Source organism: Mytilus trossulus, chromosome 6 (genome assembly GCF_036588685.1).
Source record: "Mytilus trossulus isolate FHL-02 chromosome 6, PNRI_Mtr1.1.1.hap1, whole genome shotgun sequence".
NCBI classification, from domain to species: Eukaryota; Metazoa; Mollusca; class Bivalvia; order Mytilida; family Mytilidae; genus Mytilus; species Mytilus trossulus.
This window is the reverse complement of record NC_086378.1, coordinates 64,869,499-64,893,093: the sequence shown is the minus strand read 5'-3', so window position 1 is coordinate 64,893,093 and position 23,595 is coordinate 64,869,499. Positions and strand designations below refer to the sequence as shown.

General features: G+C 30.6%; 1 protein-coding gene across 1 annotated transcript in view; it reads right to left on the bottom strand.

The window, feature by feature from the left end:
* Nucleotides 1-494: 494 nt before the first annotated feature.
* The window catches only part of LOC134722908 (GTP-binding protein GEM-like), a 96,052-nt gene continuing 72,951 nt past the window's right edge, over nt 495-23,595 (bottom strand). The window contains exons 2-4 of the mRNA XM_063586542.1: nt 5,564-5,646; nt 1,895-2,078; nt 495-829 (exon numbers count right to left, since the gene is read on the bottom strand). Coding sequence (XP_063442612.1) covers nt 585-829; nt 1,895-2,078; nt 5,564-5,646 — 512 coding nt within the window. The 3' untranslated portion in view covers nt 495-584. The remainder of the gene's footprint in view (nt 830-1,894; nt 2,079-5,563; nt 5,647-23,595) is intronic.

Sequence of the window (23,595 nt, the reverse complement as noted above, 5' to 3'; positions counted from 1 at the left end):
TATAAATGGAATTAGACGTTTTGTTTGATACACAAACTTTGAAATATTTGTATTGTTTTAGAGAGGGATATATCTAACTTTGTAAAACAATCTCTGTTTCAAACAAGCAACTCTCAGAAACTGAACTTATCAACTGAAGATGCTTGACTGACAACTTTTTTGTTAGGTTTAGATGACGTGTTTTCAACATGCAATCGGTATTCCGATGGGACCCAACTAGTACCGTGAACGATCCTCCTCTTCTCGACTTGTTCCGTTATTCATATCAGAATGACTTCATTCTGGAGTTTCTGTGGTAGATCGGGTAGAAATAGTCTGCCGCATATCTTCCCAACATCTAAAGTTGACAATGAGTATCTATTGAAAATAAAACTTTACTGCAAAATTATAGAGATTATTTCAGCTTCCCAATATTATATTTAAAAAAAACAACAGAAAAAAACGAAAAACATTGAATTTCACAATGACATTTTCAAAAATATAGTTGTCCCATATTTACAAATTACCGCATGAGTCAAAAAATTATATTTAAGCATTTAATGATATAACCTTTGATGTAATATGTCGCTTCCAAAAGAAATGTTTTACAAGACATACAAATTGTCACATGATTTTGATAATGCGTTTTTTCCAAAAAGTTTGGTCAGCAATGTTCTACTTTTGTTAATACAACTGACATCCGTACCACATAACCGTTCCCTTCCTTCTTGTTTATGCTTCAGTCTAATCTGTTTCAATATTCCAACCAAGAGTTCGTCGATGTTCATATTGAGCACTGTTGAAGTTTCTATGAATTTACAATCGTACTGTACTGCAACCGGTTTTGCCTCTAAAAATATAATAAATAATTGATATCATATATAAAATTAAGCATTGTGTCAAAATCACTATTCCATGTATTCAGTAGTGTGTAACCCATGATATTTTAAAAAAAAAGTCCATACTGTACAGCAGTAATTGACAACCTTGGTATTTAATAACCAAATCCTTCGAGTACTTAATTAAACAAGATAACAAGAACAGATCTTATTACGGCTTAGCATAACCCTTCGAAATTCATATCCAACCTAGCGAATCCAATTGATCTTGGTTTCTAAAATGCAAGGATTATGCACAATTTCAAATTCACAGCTATCTTAGGAAAATTTCAAAAGCATAAAATTTTGATATTAGGCACTTACCGGCTAACGAAATTCAAGATACAATCATTTACATATAAGCTTATTGTAATATTGACAAGCAAAAAACATCTTCTTTTTTTCAAATGTATTATTGTAGTTATAGGATATATATAGATTCTACCACTGCATCGAGTGACTCGAGACAGTTAAATTTTCAAATTTTCAAACTTAAAAAACGCGAGACACAACGAACTTTTAAATTATTCTACATTTAACTGTTTAACAACAAATTCATGGAGATCCATTTCATGTGTTTTAATTGAACATCATACGCTCTTTATGTCACGTGGTGTGACAGAACATCTATAGATCTCCATTTCGCGTTGATTAGTAGAACATCATTCGGGCTCAATATCATGTGGTTTGACAGAACATCTTTGAGCTCCATTTCACGTGATTAAACAACGCATCTTTGGAGCTCCATTTCACGTGGTTTTACATAACATTTTTAGAATGACTTGTAACATGAATTGACATCAATTTGACCATGTTCAACAACACATCGTTCGAGCACCATTTCACTTGTTTTAATAAAATATCATTCAATCTTCGTTTCCTGTGGCTGGACCGTGCTTCTTATTGAGCCATACCATGTGGTAAGATAGCACTTATTTAAATAAGCGATATAAACTTCGTAGTAAATCGTGATTTGTTGATTATTCATCAGCAAATTTTAGTATCAATGGTATTTTATTCCCGGAGTAAATACTTACCTTCTGGTTGTATAATTCTAGTTCTTACAAGGTCACTTTTATTCCCAACTAAAATCATAGCAGAGCCAATGTGTTTTTCGTGACGAAGATTGTATAAAATATCAACACCTCTGTCAAATGTATTTCTATCATCGATGGAGAAAACCACTACATAACAATCGAATTCTCCTTCCACGTGTTCATGCTGAAAAACCATAGTTAAATACTAAAAAAACCCCAAAAAATTACATTTCTTACAAGACTATAAATAACAGGATTAAACAAGTACTACGCTTATTTGTTCTTTGCGTTGTACAGTAGTATAATATGTCTTTTAATTATGATAATGATTTTTTTTAACTTTTCTGTAGATTTTTTTTTTTTTTTAAATTCATATGTGTTTCAAAATTTTATTTCATTCTTATTGCATTGATTGTTTTAATGTTTAACACCTTTTTGTTTTTTTTAACTGCATTGATTGTTTTATGTTAAGCGCTTAGAGTAATTTTAAATTAGATAATGCGCTATATAAATATTGTAAATAGGCGAGTACTTGCATACCAAAGGGTCGTCATATTAAAAAAAAAGTAGAAAAGTCAAATATGATTTATAATTGTGTTTAGTCATCAATCAATTGAAATCAAAATTTTTCCTTGTTTTATAGATTTTATAAAGGAAAATAACAAAAATACCTAGCATCGCCGATAATTAAAAACGGAGAGTCCCTTATTAAATTGAAAAGTCCAAACCCTTCAAACGAATGGATAACTGTTATATTCCTGACTTGAAATAGTCATTTTCATATGTAGAAAATAGTGTATTAAACCTGATTTTATACATAGATAAACCCCTCACTTGTATGACAGTCGCATTAAAATCATCACTGACTCCAATATGAGAAAAAAAACATAATAGGTAATAATGAGGGTACAGAGGTCAACATTTTGATAAAGCAAACTTTGTATTGCAATTAACACATTTAAGAACCAATCTCAAGTTTAAAATACATAAGTTTAGGTACAAATATTTAAAAATACAATAAACCCCCATTTGAAACTAAATAGATGGTTTACGATCGCAAATGAGACAATGAGAAATAGGATATATATGTAAGCAGTATAAACAGGTCATCGTACGGCCTTACACGGCCATAAAATGTTCATCCACTATGCATATATGCCTATAGTAAGTAAACGTTAGATTGTTAAGGAATAAATCTGCCAACAAAGGTTTCTATTAAGTTGAGCAGAACTAATTAAACGGTATTTCAAGATATCAAAGTTGAAGATTTCCTTCATGATCTTAATAAAAAGTCTTCATTCATGATTCTTTTATGAGAAAGAGTAATTGAAATGTATTTTTGTTTGTCGATTATATATTTCCTTGACATAAAACATGGTCTCAAAGATATAAATTAGTTTCAATATGTAACAGTTACGAAATAATTTTATCAATATTGATTCACATAAAAATGAAGGGGGCGATTGCAAGCTAAATTTAACGTTGCAATGCGTGATTGTTAATTAAAAAGAAAGGAAAAGTTGTTAGATAATCAACCGTTCAATGTTGTTGATTGTGCAACAAATTTGTGATCATTATCTCTAATTTGAATGACTTATTATCTTAATTGCGCTTTACTGCAAGTCTACTTGTGTACGAGATATGTATCTCGAAATGTTATTTGAAGCTGCAATTATATATACATGTATGGGAGCTTCTGACATGTAAGGTAACTAATTAATAGCCAGTTAAAAGTTAGTTCATGTTTATTCATTAATTTCACATTCCGCAACATAGATGATGTCCTTAAACTAAAACATTATGAAAAAAGGTTAATGACCCTGTTGAAATATCTAACCCAATCAAATTGACATAAAGGATACACAAGATACTGTTTACTCTGAATATCTTTTGCCATATATATAGACATTAAAGATGCATGAGGGTGGGTGAAGAAAAAACTACTTTTTCAACTAATCAGATGATTTCATCTTCACAACTGTGAGCTTCCCGTTTATTATGAGCAGCATTCCAGCCGGAATATGGAATGTTTGTCTCCAAGTGAGTACGATATTCTCTTATTTTTGAGTGTAAATGCTAATTTCGATAAGACGTGTCACGGTACTTGTCTATCCAAAATTCATGTATTTGGTTTTGATGTTATATTTGTTGTTCTGGCGGGATTATGTCTGATGCTCGGTCCGTTTCTGTGTGTGTTATATTTTAGTGATATGTCGTTGTTCTCTTATATTTTATGCGTTTCCCTCGATTTTAGTTTGTTACCCCGATTTTGTTTTTTGTCCATGTATTTACGAGTTTTGAACAGCGGTATACAACTGTTGCCTTTATTTATATAGCTTGCATTTCCTCTCTTGATTTGCTGCTTACAATCAATGTATGTATTGAACCAGCTAATTTCTTCGAAAATGTTACGGATGCCATCATGAGTATATTGGTCGTTATGAAATGTCTTTTTGACAGTTGGCCACTGCTATACTCTAATTGTTAAACATACAATGTTTTTCCCCGATTGTGACTTATATATATCCGGATTTATCACCAGTTATGTACTAAAATCAATAACTCAACAAGTCATATTTGAAACTGGACTTTCTAACCAATTCAAAGAACCTGTATCCGTCGAAGATTTGGATGAGTTTGTGTTGCTCAGTCTTTAGATTGAAATTTTGTTACCGTTCTTTTGTCTCGTCGCCATGTTTTGCTTGATGTTTTTGATGATAAAAGTGAATATGGAAAGGAAAAAGGTGTTAAAGAGACAACATTCCGACCAAAGAGCAGATAACAAAAGAAGGTCACCAAGCAGCGAGAACATGTGTAAAGTGTTTAAATTGTATGTGTTATTTCCTTCACATTGTTTTCATGAGCCGTTCGGCATTTCTACACACCAATCTTGATTTCTTTTTTGAACACTTGTACCTCCTCAATATATAAGATAGAATTCATACAGGAGCTTCCGTGAAAACAAAACAAAAAAGATTCCCTTTTCGGATCTCCTAAAAATAACTAATTCTTATAATGTGTTCTTGTTCAAGAGTTTTTTTTTATTTTTACTATGTTGTACTGAAAGATCGTTTTTATTTATTTTATTTTTTTTGCAACTGTTTTGTTCAAATTTTGTGATTCTGTAATAAAAAGTAAAATCACAATATTATGAAAATCCGATCAAAATTCAAAACGGAAAGTCCCTAATCAAATGGCAAAATCAAAAGCTCAAACAAATCGAACGAATTGGAGATAAACTGTCATATTCCTGATTAGGTACAAGCATTTTTTTAACTCTGGTTTTCAATGATAAGCTTGACTTATATAGAAATGTAAAGATAGGCTCGCTTTATACAACGGATGAAATATAAAAACTACAAACATATTGTACTGAGGTGTTCTTTTAGTGCTTCTATAGATTACTTTCTAGATGATAAGATAAATATTATTAAGTCGATGTCACTAGGGTTATTGACATCTCAATAATAAGAACGGAAACATATTATTTCAATTGTCGCATTCATTATAACGCTATTGTTTATGTCTAATTTGACCAAATGGGGAAAATGTCCATCATTTGTGTTCATTTACTCTATTTAACTCTATTATTGAATCATAGCTATGGTCATGTTTCTACTTGTTCAGAATACACACAAACGATGAAGGATAATATTTTTACAAATTTACCAATTCTGATTCGAGGTCAACGAACTCCATTGTTGATTCCTCTGCGTCTAGTAGAACAGAAACCATCTTTTCTTGTTGACTATCTGAAATAAATTTGAAAAAAAAGATAGAAACGCCAGTTATAAGAGATTATGGCAATTTATAAATAACAAACTTATGAAAACAAAGTCAACATCAGTGTTATTCGGTCTCTAGTGGTAATCGTTAAACATTTTCTTGTTTTATATCATTATATGTAAAGTTACTATACGATCGAAAAATTTGTAAGATAGGAACTTAACACGTGAACTCATACTTTAAGGCATAAATGAGAATATTTACCATGGAAAATAATAAGTCTCTATTGAATTCTTTTACTCGAAATTTGAGCAAAACTTAAGTTATTTTAGAGACTGTTGGGTATTAATTATTATTTCTATCACAATTTGAATAGACTAAACATGTTTTACAGCCAAATTTGTAATATTTATTATTTTTCAGCGTGTTTTATTATCTAACATACCGGTATTATAGGAAAGTGATTTTCCCGTAAATATTTGTTTATCACGTTGATTTATTAAACTTCGTCTCATTGACGTTTAAAGGGTTTTATGACGGTTTGAGATCTAACAAAAATATTTTGCCAAGAACATCGTTAAATGTCTGGAATCTACAAATTTCGATTTCTAAACAGAAATATAACTTCTGTCCAAAATTATGGCAAATGCATATGTGAACTTAAATTTTACACTCGTGTATGTTCGCATTATATGTGCTTCTGACACTGTACATATTATAAGAATTGATACCAGTTTTACGATCACCATTATTAGTTGTCTAACCGATACTCTATGTGACTTGTGTCTAAACTAACTTCCGTCTTGTTGTCACGGTCTGAGATCATCAGATACATACACATGTCATCGGATCTATATTTTACTTGTAGAGTCATATAACCATATGGACATACATGTTGTATGTGATTCTCCAGACGTATTGCGATAAAACCATTCGATTCAGACAAATTCCATTGTCATGCGTTTTGTTAATAATCTGTTTCATAATTTATTTTAACTGGTTGTGTTCGTCCAGTTCTAGGTTATGCCATGTTTATTTCAATATATTTGTTGTGGCATTATACGAGTTTTATACAAATAAAAAAATCGGAATTTGTATCGACAAAAGAACTGAACATAAATTTCAACAGAAGTCAATATTGGAAGAGCAGGCCATCATCATATTTATTTTCATGCCTTCATGAAATCTAGAAGGGATTTCCGTTTCTTGTCCCTTGAATCTAATTTTAATCTAAAATTGACATATATAAACAATGCATTTTCTGTGCTAAATCTGGGAAAAACGCTCATGTCCAAGAATTAAATTTAGGAATTAATAAATTGATCGCCGATGCATTGTTCTCATTTATAGTAAATGCATCAATCGGTGAAAACTAATAATACATCGTTGTAGAACTTACACACCCTGTTCATTTGTATATAGTCGTAATGGATCAACATTTGATAACCTTATTGATAGGTATAGAGATAAATAAATGACATATACATTATATAGCATTTCATATTTAAGATTGTATTATTAAAACACGGTTACTTTGAAACGGTAGACATTGTTCATGGTGCAAAATATAAAACACATTAACTATTGATATTTCATATCTTTCCTATTTAATAGTGAACGTTTGAATAAAGAGTTGTTGTATGATTGCCACATGAGACGCTTTTTCACCAAAAGGACGCAGTTTTAGCACAATAGAGGACACTCACTCAACTCCCTGCCACATTTGAAAAAAATATATCATGAAATAAGTTTTAAAATCTCAGCATGACGTCCGTTGCATTTTTAATTGAGTTGTATTTCTACTACGCTAGTGATGTTGCTATAAAAAGTAAATACATGTGATGTTAACAAAAACAAGAAATTTCCGTTTCAATCTTTAATCCAGAACTATGGTATTATCTCCAGTGATTACAGAATACAACTTTAAAACGGACTTCACACTTTAGCAGGGATTTGCAAACGGACACCTATTTTAGCAAGGGTTTTGTTGGCAATCACTAGAAATCTACGCGTACGGATGACAGTATTTGCATAATAACTTATACTCAACCCTCGAGTCCAGTCTCTTTTAAATTATTGTGAATAAAAACAAATGTTACAGCTGTCAACAAGAACATTTATGGTTTGTTCTTTCAATGGCTTTACGATTTATACGGTATTAATACATGATCATAAACATCGAACATATACGCCTATTCATTCACATCATTGAATATACTATTGTAAATAAACCTTCGTTTTAACAGAATAATAAATTAAATTACAGATAAAATATTAAACTGTAGCTCAAAAATAAAGGACGGGAATGCCGTACAAACCATGATATCTTTATGAATCCAGTACCCAAAAAAGTCCCAATACCTGGCATTTGGGGAATTTAGAGAGAAAAACATATCACAGACATGGACACCTCTACAATTTGTAGAAATAGTCAACATATTATAAAAGCTGTAGTTCCAGAAATGTAGCAGGATATATGTCATGCATGTACATCCAGACGGATGGACGAGCAGGGTTACATTTCACAGTGCTTAGCTATTGGACTGTTTTAAATTTATATCGAAAGCATAAATAATAAATGTTATATCAGAAAGTCGTGTGGTGAGCATTGAAAAAACATTATTTAATTTTTTCCAAATTTTTATGTTTTTTTATGTTTTGACACTGTATTTTCCAAATTAAAAGTGTTGTTACTTTCGTGTTTGTGTTTCTGTTATAAAGGACTTTCCTTTAATTATAAGGAAACCCCTTGTGTATTTCTTCTGATTATAAGGTATTTCAACCTTTTCGGTTGAAAGACCTATAGCTTTTGTTCTGATTATTATTATTTTTTCTTCCGCCTAATTTTTTTTCCTTCGCTGTTTTTTTGTTTCGCAATATGTCGCTTCGATATTTGAAAATTGATATCGAACAGTGTATATGCTTTTGAAAAAGACCCTGCTTAACCGAACACTTTCCCATATAAGAGTTATCTCCCCGAACACTGTTTTCCTTGTTATCGCTTAATATTCGCAATCGTATAAAAAACTGACAAATTTATTTTACCAAATTGTTTGTTATATCCTTAGGATGATTTGATCAATTTTGACCGAAGCTATTCTGAGACTCCAAATGAGAGTTATTTACCCTTTTTATATTTGATATAAGTGATAAACATTTTTTACTCGACATCCATCAGTGATAGAAACCTAGGGTATTTTGATTTGAGGTCCCTGGTCCAAAAAAATGAAAATGAGGTCAAGGTCAAAGCTCAAGATCATGATTAAAATTTTGATTTTGGCTTGTTATCTCTTATTTTCATTGTAATCAATGTGACCTTAAAAAAGACATCCGGAAGTGACCTTTTGAAAACCGGAAGTAGATTTGTTTGTACTAAATCAATGTAAAAGTATAAAGAATCCTTTATTTTTGGAATCAGTGTCAAGTCAACAATCAAACAATACCGTAAGTAAACTTTTTTAACCGGAAGTAAAAGATTATCTCCCTTTTAATTTTTTTTTTTATATAGAAACCATATGTTTTTTGGAATAAGCGTACAATAAACCGTCATTTGATGCTGCAACTGACATTTAAAATAAAATTCTAATATTTTCATTTTTAAATAGATTCTTACTGTTTGAAAGAACTTCAATTGTTCTCTGAACAATTGGTTTTTAATTATTTTTTTTTCTTCCGCCAACTTTTGTTTGTTTCGTTGTTTTTTTTTTGTTTCGCAAGATGTTACTTAGATATTTGAAATATGATATCGAACAGTTTATACGCTTTTGAAACTGACACCGTGTAACAAAAATCTTTTCCATGTAGGAATTATATCCCCAAACACTGTTTTTTTGTTATTGCTTAATCTTCGCAACCGTATAAGAAACCGACAAATTTATTTTACCAAATTGCTTGTTATATTCTCAGGATGATTTGATTTATTTTGATTGAAGCTATTATAGGACTCCATATGAGAGTTATTTCCCTTTTATATTTGATATAAGTGATATGACTTTTTAACTGGAGAACCATAAGTGATAGAGGCCTAGGTTCTTTTGACTTTAGGTCCTTGGTCCAAAAAAAATAAAATGAGGTCAAGGTCAAAGGTCTCCATAACCATAATAGGTAGAAAAAAATACATAGGGTGGAATTTGTTCAGGAACAGACCCTGGGTCTTCGTTACAGTTGGATCGAAAAGATTCAACGACTCATTGGTAAGGTTATGCCCCTTTGAAAATTAACCAATGTCGGGTGGCCACTAAAACTCAGAATCTGTACGTTGTTGCCACCTAGGATCATCACCAATGATCACCATTTCACGTGACCATGAAAATTGACTTAAGGTCAAAAGTCAAGGTCATGACCTAGATTTTGACCTTAGCTTGTTATCGGATTTACTCAATAACCATAAAAGATGGCTTATAAAATGTAACAGAGAAAATGTGTGTCTTGTCGAGATTGTTGGACCAACTGTTGTGGAACTAGGCATCAAAACTGTTGTGGAGTGTTATAATGTTGTTTATCACACAACAATACAGTAAATAATGGATAATCATTTGATTTATAAATCTGTTTTTTTAAATTATAATTTAAATTTTGGAATTTACAAAATTAATTTACCAACAGTATACTTTCTTAATAACGTAAGATATGATAAAAGTCCCGCACTGTGGCAAATGTTTTCTTATGAAACTGGCTATAAACGCCTAACATGAAATTTAGTCAAAGTTTCAATTTATTAGTATCCATACTTGCAAAGGACAAAGTTTTATATAAGATCAATCATTAGGTTAATAACAGTCTGATAGAAAAAAAAATGTTATCGGTACATCATTAATTTTACTTGCTTGAATATTGCATAAAATACAATGAATTTAAAGTATAATACTGATAAATCAAAGAAGAACTTTTCACTTATCATCAGTCAAATAATAAAGGGTTATTGAAATTGAATGAATGTTAGAGAAAATTGTACCGGGTAAAATTTTATGTTGCGAGTGCAAAATATGTTCTACGAGTGACAATATTCCCACATATTCATGCAATAACCCTTTTATTGTATAGCAATATAATATTAGAAAGTAAAAAATTGGTTTAAACTAGATTTTTTCGTTGATGACAGCATGAATTTTGAAGATTTATTGCACTAGTGCAATATTAGAATTTATTGCACGCTAACTTTTTGTTACTTTCTGTGGGAAATATTATATTGCTATGCAGTATGTACTTTTTGGTACTTTCTGTTGGAAATATTACATGTATTATATTCCTATGGAATAAAATGGCATTTACCATTTGATAACGTTCAGATGATTGGGTAATTATTTACAGTTCCTCCACCACAGAAAGAAATGTTTAATATGGTATTCTCCAGAAAATCTGTGATATAGATTGGCTGGGGTTTTGGCCAACAGTTTATATTTTAATTACGCCTACGATTGCGGAGACCATTTTTTAGATGTAAAACAATGTGTGGGTACAAAATGTATAGACATGACCTATTAATCTAGTTTATAACCATTTGCTATTCAGACATGAATAAGTTTTATCTCTACACATGGCAATAATAATAAAACTATAAAACAATGCATCTCATCAATTTGATGAAGTTTTTAAATACTATATTAAGGATGTACTTAGGTGCAGCTAGGAAACAAAATTATAAATTAAGAATTTAAAATTGATACTTTAATCTGGCAGGGCATCAATTAAGGATTAAAATAAGCTGAAAATGTTGATAGGTGGACCTCCTTTTCGAGATATTTGAGATTTAAAATGTGGCGAGAAAAGGCTGACTCTGACATTTACTTTATTTTTGCATTGGTATTATTTGTTCTCGAAACAAAAGAAAGAAACTGAAGAATCTTCTATAATTTTGGTAACTGACCTTTCATGAGCTATTAAGTCTTGTATGAAAAAAAATAATGGGTGTTATGGGGCAAACTATTTTACCATGCTTTGTATGGAAGATCATTTACCAAATTTTAGAAGATATTTAATTTTCTTTATGTTTTAGGGCCCATATATGATACTAGAGCAAACATAAGGTAAAAGTCCGAGTCAGTCTTTTCCCGCCATATTTAAAATCTAAAATACCTCAAAAAAGGGTTTCATGACCTTTCGATATTTTTATCCTTAAAGAATACTCTAAAAGCTTAACGTATCCATTTTAGATTCTTGATTTTTTAAATTTTCACCTAACCTCACCTAAGAACATCCTTAAGACAAATTGTTTAGTGAGAAATAATGATAAGAACCTTTATAAAGCATTTGAACTTTTTTGTAAAATGTTTGAATGTGAAAATAGTGTCTCCATAATCATGAAATGTTGAAAAAATCAACGTTAAATCAATTTGTTACTAAAATGAATATTACTTTATTCAATTGTAAGGACTTAGTTACCCACATTTACTAATGCTGCTTATTTAATTTGATATTATAAATTTATGATAATATATACACATGGTAATATAAAGCTAACTAGTTGTTCTAATAGCATTTGTTTGTGTACAGACCAATTGAATTGGTTATGTATAATAAGTATTGAAGACTTTATCACTTTGAAATGACATTTGTCTAAATAGCACATGTTTAGATAGACTATAAGGCAAATTTGTTACGTCCTAGTGACCTTATACGATATATTATTAAACCAAAATTCCATTTTGGGATGAGAGTAACGCCATGTATATCGTATCAGGTCACGAACATACTATGTAACTATTTATTATTTAGATACTATGCCTGTATTTAGTACAATTGACACTGATGTTGTTTTTTTTTCTCGTTGCTTACGTTCAGATAATGGATGACTGTACTTTGGTGACGGTAAGGAATTTGTGTCAGATTTTGTTGGAATTCATAATGGGGTTTTCTACAGTTCAGCGTTAAAATTTCTGCCCGATAACACCCATTTGTTCTTTCATATAGGACTTCAATAGCTCATACAAGGTAATTTACCAATAACCTTGACGGTACCAACTTTCCTACACCAGATGCGTATTTCGACAATACATGCCTCTTCAGGGATGCTTGTGGTTAAATTATTTGACACCCAAAGCTTATATAAATCATTTATGCAGATGCAATAGTTCCTTCCTTTTGATTTGAGACCATGAAAATACCAATGGAAATATATAGCAAAAGTCCAACTGAGCCTTTCCAGTCCATTTATTTAAAAATCAAATATCAACAAGGAGCTCCAAATTCTACCAATTGGTTTAGCTTATTTTGTTCCTTAACTACTACTCTTCCGAATTATACATGTTATAGTGTCAATTACAAATAATAGATACTAGATACTACAAGTATATGTGTCCTGAACCTGTATGCAACGTATTTGTAAAATATCAACTCTGACAAGATGACCCACGGGATTTTGTAATCTTAAAATTTGATAAATGTCATGCTTGATACTTTTTTTTCGATTATCAATTTGTTGTTTTATAGTAGAACTCCCATGATATTAATTCATTACATGCAAAACGAAGACTATACATCAAGAAAATGTAATAAATCAAAGCAACAACCCAGAACACAGAATAACCCAATCAACAATGATCTGTCACTTATATCAAATTACAAGTTTTAGGTTCTTGTCAACTTATCTTGTGTGTATTGTAATATTTTGTGAACATTTGATTTTGTTTTGCATAATTTCCCATTTGTTGTTTGAATTTCCTACCATTTCTCATTTTCATTGCCCCTAATAAATATTGTTATTTTATTTCAATTTTCAACTAGTTCATTTTTTTTTGGCTGTTTGTCTTTTTTTATTTAGCTTTGGCGTTGTCAGTTTGTTTCCGATTGATGGGTTTGAATAACTCTCTGGAATCTTACGTCCCTCTTTTAAATATGTTCAATCGAAAGATTTCTTTAATATGAATTCGAATATAAAAATGAAATCATTTTATCTGAATCTACTGCGCATGTATACTGACCAAGGCTGTCGAACATTGCCGTTTAAGAGGTTGGATTCGGGTTGGAGGGCTTTTGTTGTATATTATACCGGAGCAAAGAACCCAATTATTATTCATCAATGAACCTAGTTTCATTATAATGGTTTCTAAAGACGCTGAAATCGGACCAACATGATTTCTTCAGTTTGATGGGATTCATTTACAAAATCTGGATTTTATGTACATTATTCTTGTATACCTTATAGCATGAAATTTTCGGTAGATTTAATTTTAAATTACCCCCCCCCCCCACAAAAAAAAATAAAAAAAAATCCCAAAGTCAAATCTTCAATCAATAAATATAGCAAGATATATTTCCCTTTTAAATTGGATTGGGGCTTACTTACAATCAGGAGAATATTTTAATAATTTGTCAAACTGTAGTTTTTATCAAGCTTTTTTTTAAATTGAATACAAAAAAGATAGGTCACTAGGTGTTTTTTCACGCTACATGTTGTGCCATATTTTCACATTTTGTATAGATAATGTATAGAAAATCCAATTTTGTGTGATAAAAAGATAACTGTACCATAGAATTTGAAGATAACATATGAGGAAATAGCTTTTATAAAAGCTTTCAGATAAGAAAGTGTCAAATAATTAACCAAACAAAATGGCCAAATACTGATAGCGATTTAAATCTCTGTAATAATAGTCCTTAGTTTAGTTTTGATGATTTTTATGAATGTGCAAATTATCTCCCGTGAGATAAATTGAAACCCTATTTAATCTGATCTAATTATTTCAGGCGAATGACTGAAATTTTAAATTCATTGAAAATAGACATATCAAAGGACTTGTTTTTAATTCTTAATGAATTGCAGCAGCATAATCGGATCAAATATATAGAACCTTAGAAATCAGATACGTTAATTCAACCCACTGTATACTAATATTCCTCTTTACATGAAATTAAGCTAATGATTAAGATTTATCTTACTGCGTCATTTACAATAGTTTTATAACTATTTATGTCTTCATATGCATTTTTTTGTATTTGTATTTAATATATACAGTCTATGATTATCAGCTGAACAACCTTACTAGGAAAATATGAAAAAAATCTCATAAACGCCCTTTATTTTCAAGAATAGAAAACAAACAAACAATTTTTTTTAGGACTATAAGGGGAGTAATGGTTTGATGGATATTTACATAATCAACACACAAATTTCGACAGAACAGAAAAAAAATCCATTCCTGTTTCCGTATTGTGTGTATTTCCAATCACATTTGCTATAACTGTGTTCTTGTAAAAGTTTAAGATTACAAAAAAGTTATTGATGTATAAAAGGTTATGCAATTAATCTTCTCCCCGCCAAAAAAAATACCTTAGTTGTATCCTACTAAAATCTTTTCTTAATTTTTGGTTCTACATTCTTGTCAACTTTGAGGAATTTTGTGGCCTTTTTTATATTTTTTTAATCGAATGTCAATTATAAGTTTTTTAAGACAAATTGCGCGTTTCACTAGCACAATTTGATCCTGGTATTGATGATAAATGTGTTAAGAAGACAGGAAGAGTTACACCTGCAACATTAAATTCATTAGACTGATTATGTCTTTTGATCATCAGTGTTGTTATGGGAGTATAGAACATAGTTTCAGGCACCGGTGTAAATTATTGAACATCTGAGTGTCCAAAGATGTAATGGAAACATATCAATCCTAAATACAATCCATATCAGCAATAACATGATCGTAAACTGTTGTTTTCCTCTTTGAATGTTTTATTTATTTACCTCAATCTAAGTCATATCAACCTTTATACGAAAAGGACATTGATATCACACAAAACAAGCTCTACTTCAGCTATACTGTTTTATTTCATGCACTTCTTAAAGTCATAAGAAACATCAAATTAAAAAAAAATGTGCATATGTTTTTTATAACTAAATTGATAGTTTTCATTATACAACTTATGTACATCGACTTTTTTCTGAGGAAAATCCTTTAATTTGTCCACATTTAGATGAAATTTCCTTATTTTTAATTGTTTGCTTCCAGGAAGCAATTCGCCGACATATTTTCCGTATGCATAGTGACCCGAGCGTAACCCTCCTCGTAAAAATCCGGTGATCGCAATACGCATGGATCTGTCATTGAAATAAACAAATATCTGATTATACATGTTAAACACGTGCTCAATATCCATGCTTTTTGTGATTTGTTTACTATAACAGTCAGGGGCATTACTTAAACAAGTAACAATTAAAATTACCTATACAAGTAATGTTGAAAACGAGGCTAATTTAAATATAACTTAAATAAGTTATTTTTCTGAATATTATGTTTATAAGTGTCCATGAATACAGATTTTACTAGCTTTACATAATTTTCCCAGTTATCTGGTTATTTTTCCCTTGATAAATAAAAACTAATTCTTCTGAAACACTAATTAACTTTCCGACGCACTTATCTTTCATACCGACGCTTCTGGGTCAAAGATTGGTCTCTTGGGACTATTAAATTATCATTTTCCTCTAAAATCTTGAAGGTAGACTGATATAAATAGATATATACTTGTGAATTAATTAAGACCTGAAGTTATTTATAATTTGTAACCTAAATCAATTACATATGTGCCTTAGATAAATGTAATTGCTATTTTTTTCAAAAATGTTTAAAATAACTTATTCAAGTAATATTTTTGCCATTATTTTCAAAGTAACCCTTTATTTCTATACTCCTTTCAAATCTGATAAATTCTTTATTTTATGATATAAAATGTTGTTTAAAATCATGAAAACTACATTTAGTCTATGTTTCTATTGAAAATTAAAATAACTCTATTAAGTAATTTTATTATTTTTAAAATAAAAAATTACTTATATAAGTAATTAAAAATAATTACTTGTTTAAGTAACGCCCCTGACTGTATAAGGTGACAATCGGTAAAGCTCGGCTTCAAAACACGGCATTTAATGAGCAGCCATATTTGTAAAATCATAACAATCAGAGAGAAAAAAATGACGATTATATGATATATTTGCGAAAATAATGATAAAATCGTGCACATTTGACTACGTTTATGATATATACGTGCATTGGCTCAAGAATTGGATAAACATTATATTTCAACACTCACTCGTTTCATGTGACATTAAAAATAAATGTAAATTCGCAATTTAACATTATAACCCTAAATAAGGATTCAGTAATCCAACTACATGAAAAATATCATGCCGTATGTGGCTTCTTCAGATTGACATTGTTTGATGTTTGAGGTAGAAATCCCAAGATATCCATTTATTTGTAAAACATATGACGACAATACATCAGGAATATGTAATAAATCAACGTTACATCTGACACTGAATAGCCCGAACAATAATTATTGATCACTTGTATAACTATTATACCGTTAGTTTTCGTCAAATTTCTGCGTACAAAATATTATTTTATTGTGGAAGCATCTAAAACTTACTCTGAAGACCAAATGATCCTGCTTGTGGTAAGTAAATAACTTTTGCAGACATGAAAATTTAAATATTTTACTCTTTAAAATACTTTATTCACACAAAATCTGTATAATTAACAAGAACGAATTTATAAATTCATTTTGGATTAACTTACACGAGCAAAAGTCGTCTGATATCTTTCACTGTATATTTTACATGCAAATGACGTAATAAATGAATAGTCAATTATTGCAACATTGTAAAGAATACGTCAATGTATTCAGGTTTTCAAGATTGGAACTACCCAACTTTCTTCCAAAAATATATTTTAAGACATTTTTAGGAAAACAAGGACTAATAGTGTGAAGCGGACCACGTGATATCGACATTTTCCTAATGACAACTTGACGCAGACGACACATAACAAAATATAAACGAGAGATACTTTTACAGTTACCCGAATATGATATTTTTTTAATGATATATTATACCATAATGACCTTATATCAAATCGAATAGCAGTACTCAGGTATTTTTTTTAACACTTTATCTATGGCTTGTTAACATGAACTTATCAACAGTTATTGAACCGGTTACTGTACTGTATTTGTTAAAACTGACTACATTCAAGTGTTTGTACACACGTAGAGGTTTACAGTCTACATGTGGTGCAAGAAAATTGGTACCGTTAATTTTATTAGATGGTTGTCATATATGACATTCAAACCACATATCCCTATTTCAAAAGCATTGTGATTTTTTGTTTTGTTTTTGCAGAGGCTAGGGCAAACTGTAATTAAAATCACATATTTGCCCATATCTGCGTTCAGTCGTGCCTTATAACATTTTTTGTCTATTTAAAACTATTATCTAATCAATTAGCAAGATAGTAGAACGCTAATCTGAACATTGATTGATTTATGATAAGCTAGCATGATGTAATAAATGACTAATAAACTTTTCACATTTAGTTTATTGTTTCCTTTCAAATGTATTTTGCTGTACTGCAAAAAAAAAAAATTTTTATGTGCTTTATATAAATAATTTAATAATTCCGATCCTAAATTGAAAAATAACAAGGTTTTAGTAACAATTCTTGTACCAATTAATTCTTATCTCATTTACATATATACATAATAAATGTGATGAAAGTTTATTAACTATCGATAACGAAATCTTATAAAAGACCCGCGTCATAATTAAATAATGCATTTTTGACGATAACGTTGAGTGCGGGAAATAACGTTCAGTGCGACAACGTTACTTCGGGAAATGTTACATCGTCCCCTTCATATTCAAAATTTGCGATTTTCTGATTTGGATCGAGCACCTGATGAGTATATTTCAACATTTTTTTAGGCGAATTTGTGGTATGGTGTTGTCAATTATAAGCCTTTTATCATACAAACGTTTTATTATGTTCTTGGATTAATTTGCACTTCTCATAAGTGCAAATTGGAACCACACTTTTTTTTGTCGTAGAGTCATCAAATTTGGCAATAATGTACCTCTGGGGATAAATAACACAATACAAAAAAAAATTTGATCTGGCTCGCCCGGTTCGGCAACTGGAGTGAAAATAGTGACAAAATCCTGTAGGATATTTTTTTCTCCCATAGGATTTTTCAAAAATCCTACCGGATTTTGAGAAATCCTACAGGATAAAGTCATAATCCCATAGGATATTTTTTATATCCTACAGGATATTTAAATCCTAAGGGATTTGTAATCCCTTAGGAGAATAAAAATATCCTATGGGATATATTTTCTCCCTTAGGATTAAAAAAGTCCCTTAGAAAAAAATAAAAGCTTTTCCTATAGGATATTTTTTAACCTACAGGATATTAGTCTAATAAAATAATCCCATGGGATTAAAAATATCCGATAGGATTAAGTAATATCCTAAGGGATTTCATTACAGAAAAAATATCCTGTGGGATAAAAAAGAATCCTAAGGGTAATAAATAAATCCTAAGGGAGATTAAAAATCCTAAGGGAGATTAAAAATCCTATGGGAGATCTAAGCAACTCATAAGAGAGAAATAAATCCTATGGGAGAAAGAAATATCCTATAGGAGAAATAAGTATCCTATAGGAGAATTAAATATCTTATTAGGGAAAAATCTATTTGTGAACAAAACCAAAGAACAGAGAATAGTTCTATATGTTTTTGTAGTAGGTAAGGATATTATTTTATTGGAGCAGACCAAATATTCCCAGATATTACTGTTTAAGAATTATTAATTTTTCTACCAATGATACAAATTACCGATAAGTGTACTTCAAACATGGAGCTTGCATTGAGTTACTGCTACTGGTCCGTTTGCTATTTTGTGTTTATTATTGCCATTTGCGTAGTTTCTTCTGTTACCTATTTCTACATCTGACTCTTGCTTCTTTTAAATCGAGTTTTCTCTTGTTTAATGCATTGTGGTTGTTTATTCCTCATTTGCTAAAGGAATAGGGGCCGGTTGAAATATCAAAAGTCATGAGTATACATTCATCGCCTGACTCAAAGCAGAAACCTTTATCCTTTGGTAATCTCATGTGCTTTTTTTCAATTTAAGTTCAAAAGTGCATTTTAGTGTTTAGTCTAGCAACCATTTCACTGAACTATTACACATTATTGTTTAATGACCAAAAGAGGCCCGCCTCTATGTGCGGAATTTTCTTTCTGCATAGAGGACTCATCATTTTGAACTCATCAGGGTTCCTGTACTCAACCGACTTGTTAGGTACTGAGACATGACTGTGACACCATCTGAATAAAAACTGTGAATAAAATCAGAAGCAATTTTAAAACAACACATGGTGTTGGGGCTAAGAATACCACCAGCTTTTCATTGAAAGCAATGACAAGACAGAAACATATGTCCAACGGGTATATCCAATACACTACAATTACTTAAACAACTTTGAGAAATCGTACATAAGTGTTTTTGATTTTTATTGAGTATAGCTTTCTTTCCGTGAAGATATTTTTATTGTGGAGATGCCTGAATAGATTTGCCAGTAACCATACTTCTTCGATTGTGTCCTCAATATGCATGTAGTATTTGCAACTGAACATTTACATTAACTTTCAACAATAAATTCTTCAACAAAATTTGACAATAACTGAAATTTTATGGAACTAAAAACTAGATGTAACTAAAGACAGTATTGTTCACCTAGGTCTATGTGCATCCCTGACAACTGACACATCAACATGTAAGGCAAGAATATCATTCGTAACTAAAACTTAAAAAAAAAATATTATTGCTGATAATTTCAGAGATTTAAAGGACAAATCATTGTGCTTTAATTTGTTTTATTATACTTCATGTCAAAATGCCAGATTTTGATTGGCTAAAACGAGGGTGTCAATTTACTCTATTACCCTTCATGGAGACGCTTGATCAAGTGTGCGCTTTATTAAATACGACTCTATCCTATGCCAAATACTCTATCAAAACCTTCACAGAGACGCTTGATCAAGTGCGCGCTTTATTCAATACGACACTATCCTATGGCAAATACTCTATTACCATTCACGGAGACGTTTGATCAAATGTGCGATTTATAAATACGGATTGTTATGTACAAGATGTCACAGTTTATTACTTTATATTTTAAAAAATCGACAGTAATAACAGAAAATTCAGTATATTAAATTAAATAACACATAGCTGAGAGGGTGATAGAGCAGATTGGAACCCTCTCAGCTATATGTTATTTATATATTATTTCTCTTCCTATAAATATTTTCGTGTGCATGGCTTTGATGGGCGCCAACTCTTAAATTAGAATATGGTCAGCTTGTTAAAATGTTTATTCATGTATTAAAAAGTTTTATCAAGAAAATGTAATAGAAATGTCGACAATAACAAACTGAGAAATTCTATGCTGAAAATAGATATAAATATAATTAGTGGTATGAGTGCTAATACTACAGTTGATTTGGCCATGGAGAAAAAATGTTCCTATCCATCAAACATTTTAAAACTTTACACACTCTGTGTTCTCTTTGATTTTTTTTTTTTATAAAAACCTATCTCAATTTCCAAGTTGTCGTCCCTTACGCGGAATTTTGTTGAAATTTGAAGACTATTAAAAATTTAATAGGTCAAAGAATAGCCTTCAACATTTGAGGCTTTTTATAGCCAAGGCTCCGTTAAGTTTAAACATATTTTATTTAAAAATTGAATAGGTCAAAGAACAGCCTTCAACACGGATCCTTGGAAATTAGAAAATTTGCAATTAGAGGCCGCAAGAATAGAAACAGGTCTACTTATATTTACAAAACCTGAAACTTTATATTCTGAGGTTGCCTGGGAATCTCTTTTTGAAAGAATAAGGATGTAGTCGTAATTGCGTGTCGATATCTTGTCAATCGTACTGTTGTTTTATCCGACTAACTAACTTTATACGTTTATATTTTTTGCATTTTTTTAAATTACCATGGTCTGTTGTTTTTAAACTGTTAACATTGGAATTAAGTAAAAAGTCAAAATTGAAATCATGAATAAGTGTTCCGTGAAAATTGTTTTCGAAAATCTAATTTGTTCATAATTCTTTAAAGTAATAAACTTATTTCAAATAAATTCTGATCTTCCCTCATCTGATCACCAGCATGCCTAAAGGTATTACTTCCAAAGGTATTGTAAGGGGTGTGAGGTGACACGTCCAGGTATTCAAGCGATTTCCTGTCGGACTTACAAGTGCATGCATCGTTTCACTTCTGCAGGTAATGATCAGTGTACACGGCCGATAACTTATAACTTTCCATTTTGAACTATCAGATGTATAATATACAACTCTGTCTTACTTGTCATAACTAAACTCATACGCTTGTTTATAAATAACATTTCTGGTGTAAAGAATATAATTCATAAAAATATAAATAATACCGAAAAATAAGATTTGATGAAATTACAATCTATTTTAATATTTTTTCCAAGGTTGAATTTGGGAAAATGTAATATATACTCGATGTCAATAGTGAAGGACAGATTGGAACATACCAGAAAAGTGAAGGACAGATTGGAACATACCAGAAATATTGATTTAAAAAAATGTACGCACTTGTCAACGATTCGTTTATACGACTGGGTAGAAAGTTACGGAACTATAGCGCAATTTAAAATATATACATGTATACATTAAACATAAGAAAAAAACATATATTTTGAAGAAATTGGGGTAAAAGTTTTGTAAATAGACTAGTCCACGTATGCCAACAGTATGTAATCATCGAATGTCGATCGACTATTGTATACCAAAAGAAGAAGACGAAGAAGAAGAAGAGAACCAATTTGATTTAGATACAGCAGGAACATGTTCCCAGGATACAGGACGATGTTTAACTTGCTTTGGTTCATTGAAATTGTGGACATAGTAAAATCACAGATTTATATTGACGTTATGCACGGTATTGGTGCCACTTAGCGTTACACGACGTTCCTTATAAAACAACGATTTTGACGTTGTTCCACGGAAAGTTTCAAACGTTGACTTTATATTTTACTCATGTGAAAATGCCGCTTTAAGAACAGAGAATTTCGATGTTGCTTCTTTATATGGTTTTATTTTTTTCAAGCGGGTGCAAATGCAAAATTCCATAGAATTAAAATAGTTTTTAATATTTGAAAAGAATTGTCTGCAACAGTAACACACAATAAAATAACAGTTTTATGTCTTGTAAAATGATTTAAATATATAATAAAGATGTGGTATGATTGCCAATGAGACCACTGAACACAAGAGACCAAATTGACACAACAATAAACAACTATGGGTCACTGTACGGCCTTCAACAATGAGCAAAGTCCATACCGCATAGTCTGTTATACACGGCCCCGAAATGACAATGTAAAACAATTCAGTCGAGAAAACTAACTGCCTTATTCCTGTTACAATATGAACGAAAAAGTCTGTTTTGTATATATATTTTTTTTTATCTTCGAAATGTTTTAAAACTTTCAAATGTGAGGCTCTTATTTTATCAACACTTTAATTCTGGGACTATTATACTAACGTTAATATAATAGTCCAAGAATTTTATCTTTTATTTTTCTTAAACAGTGACTTATATATTGTAGGCAAATAATTAAGAAAATTTAGGTTATCAAGGAATTTTCACATTTTGTACATAAATCAGGCCGTTAGTTTTCTCGTTTGAATTGTTTTTACATTTGTCATTTCGGGGTTTTATAGATGACTATAAGGTTAGGGTTTTGCTCATTGTTGATTGCATATAGAAATAAGATTGTTATATATGCCACTGGACGAACATTAATTGTGAATATTTTGATGAGAAACTAGTGAGTATCAAAGTTCCAAATTAATTTCGGGATTTATTTTCTTTCTCGGTATTCAATAACAGAAAAAAAGAATAAATTGCTTGTCCACTAAATATGGGTATTCTTGTTAAACATCGTTAAAACGATGTGTGTCTAAGGTGAACGCCACAAGAACCGTGTAATACTAGTACGAGAGTATAGCATGTAAACATTCCTTCTTAATGATATGGTTGTTTTGGAAATCTTTTCATACAACTCATGTCGGCGCTAACATGTCCTTTAGTAGTTATTTTTTTCTCCCAAAAATCCAACTTCACGTTTCCGCATTTTCGTGCATTACTTTTCCGAAATTAGTA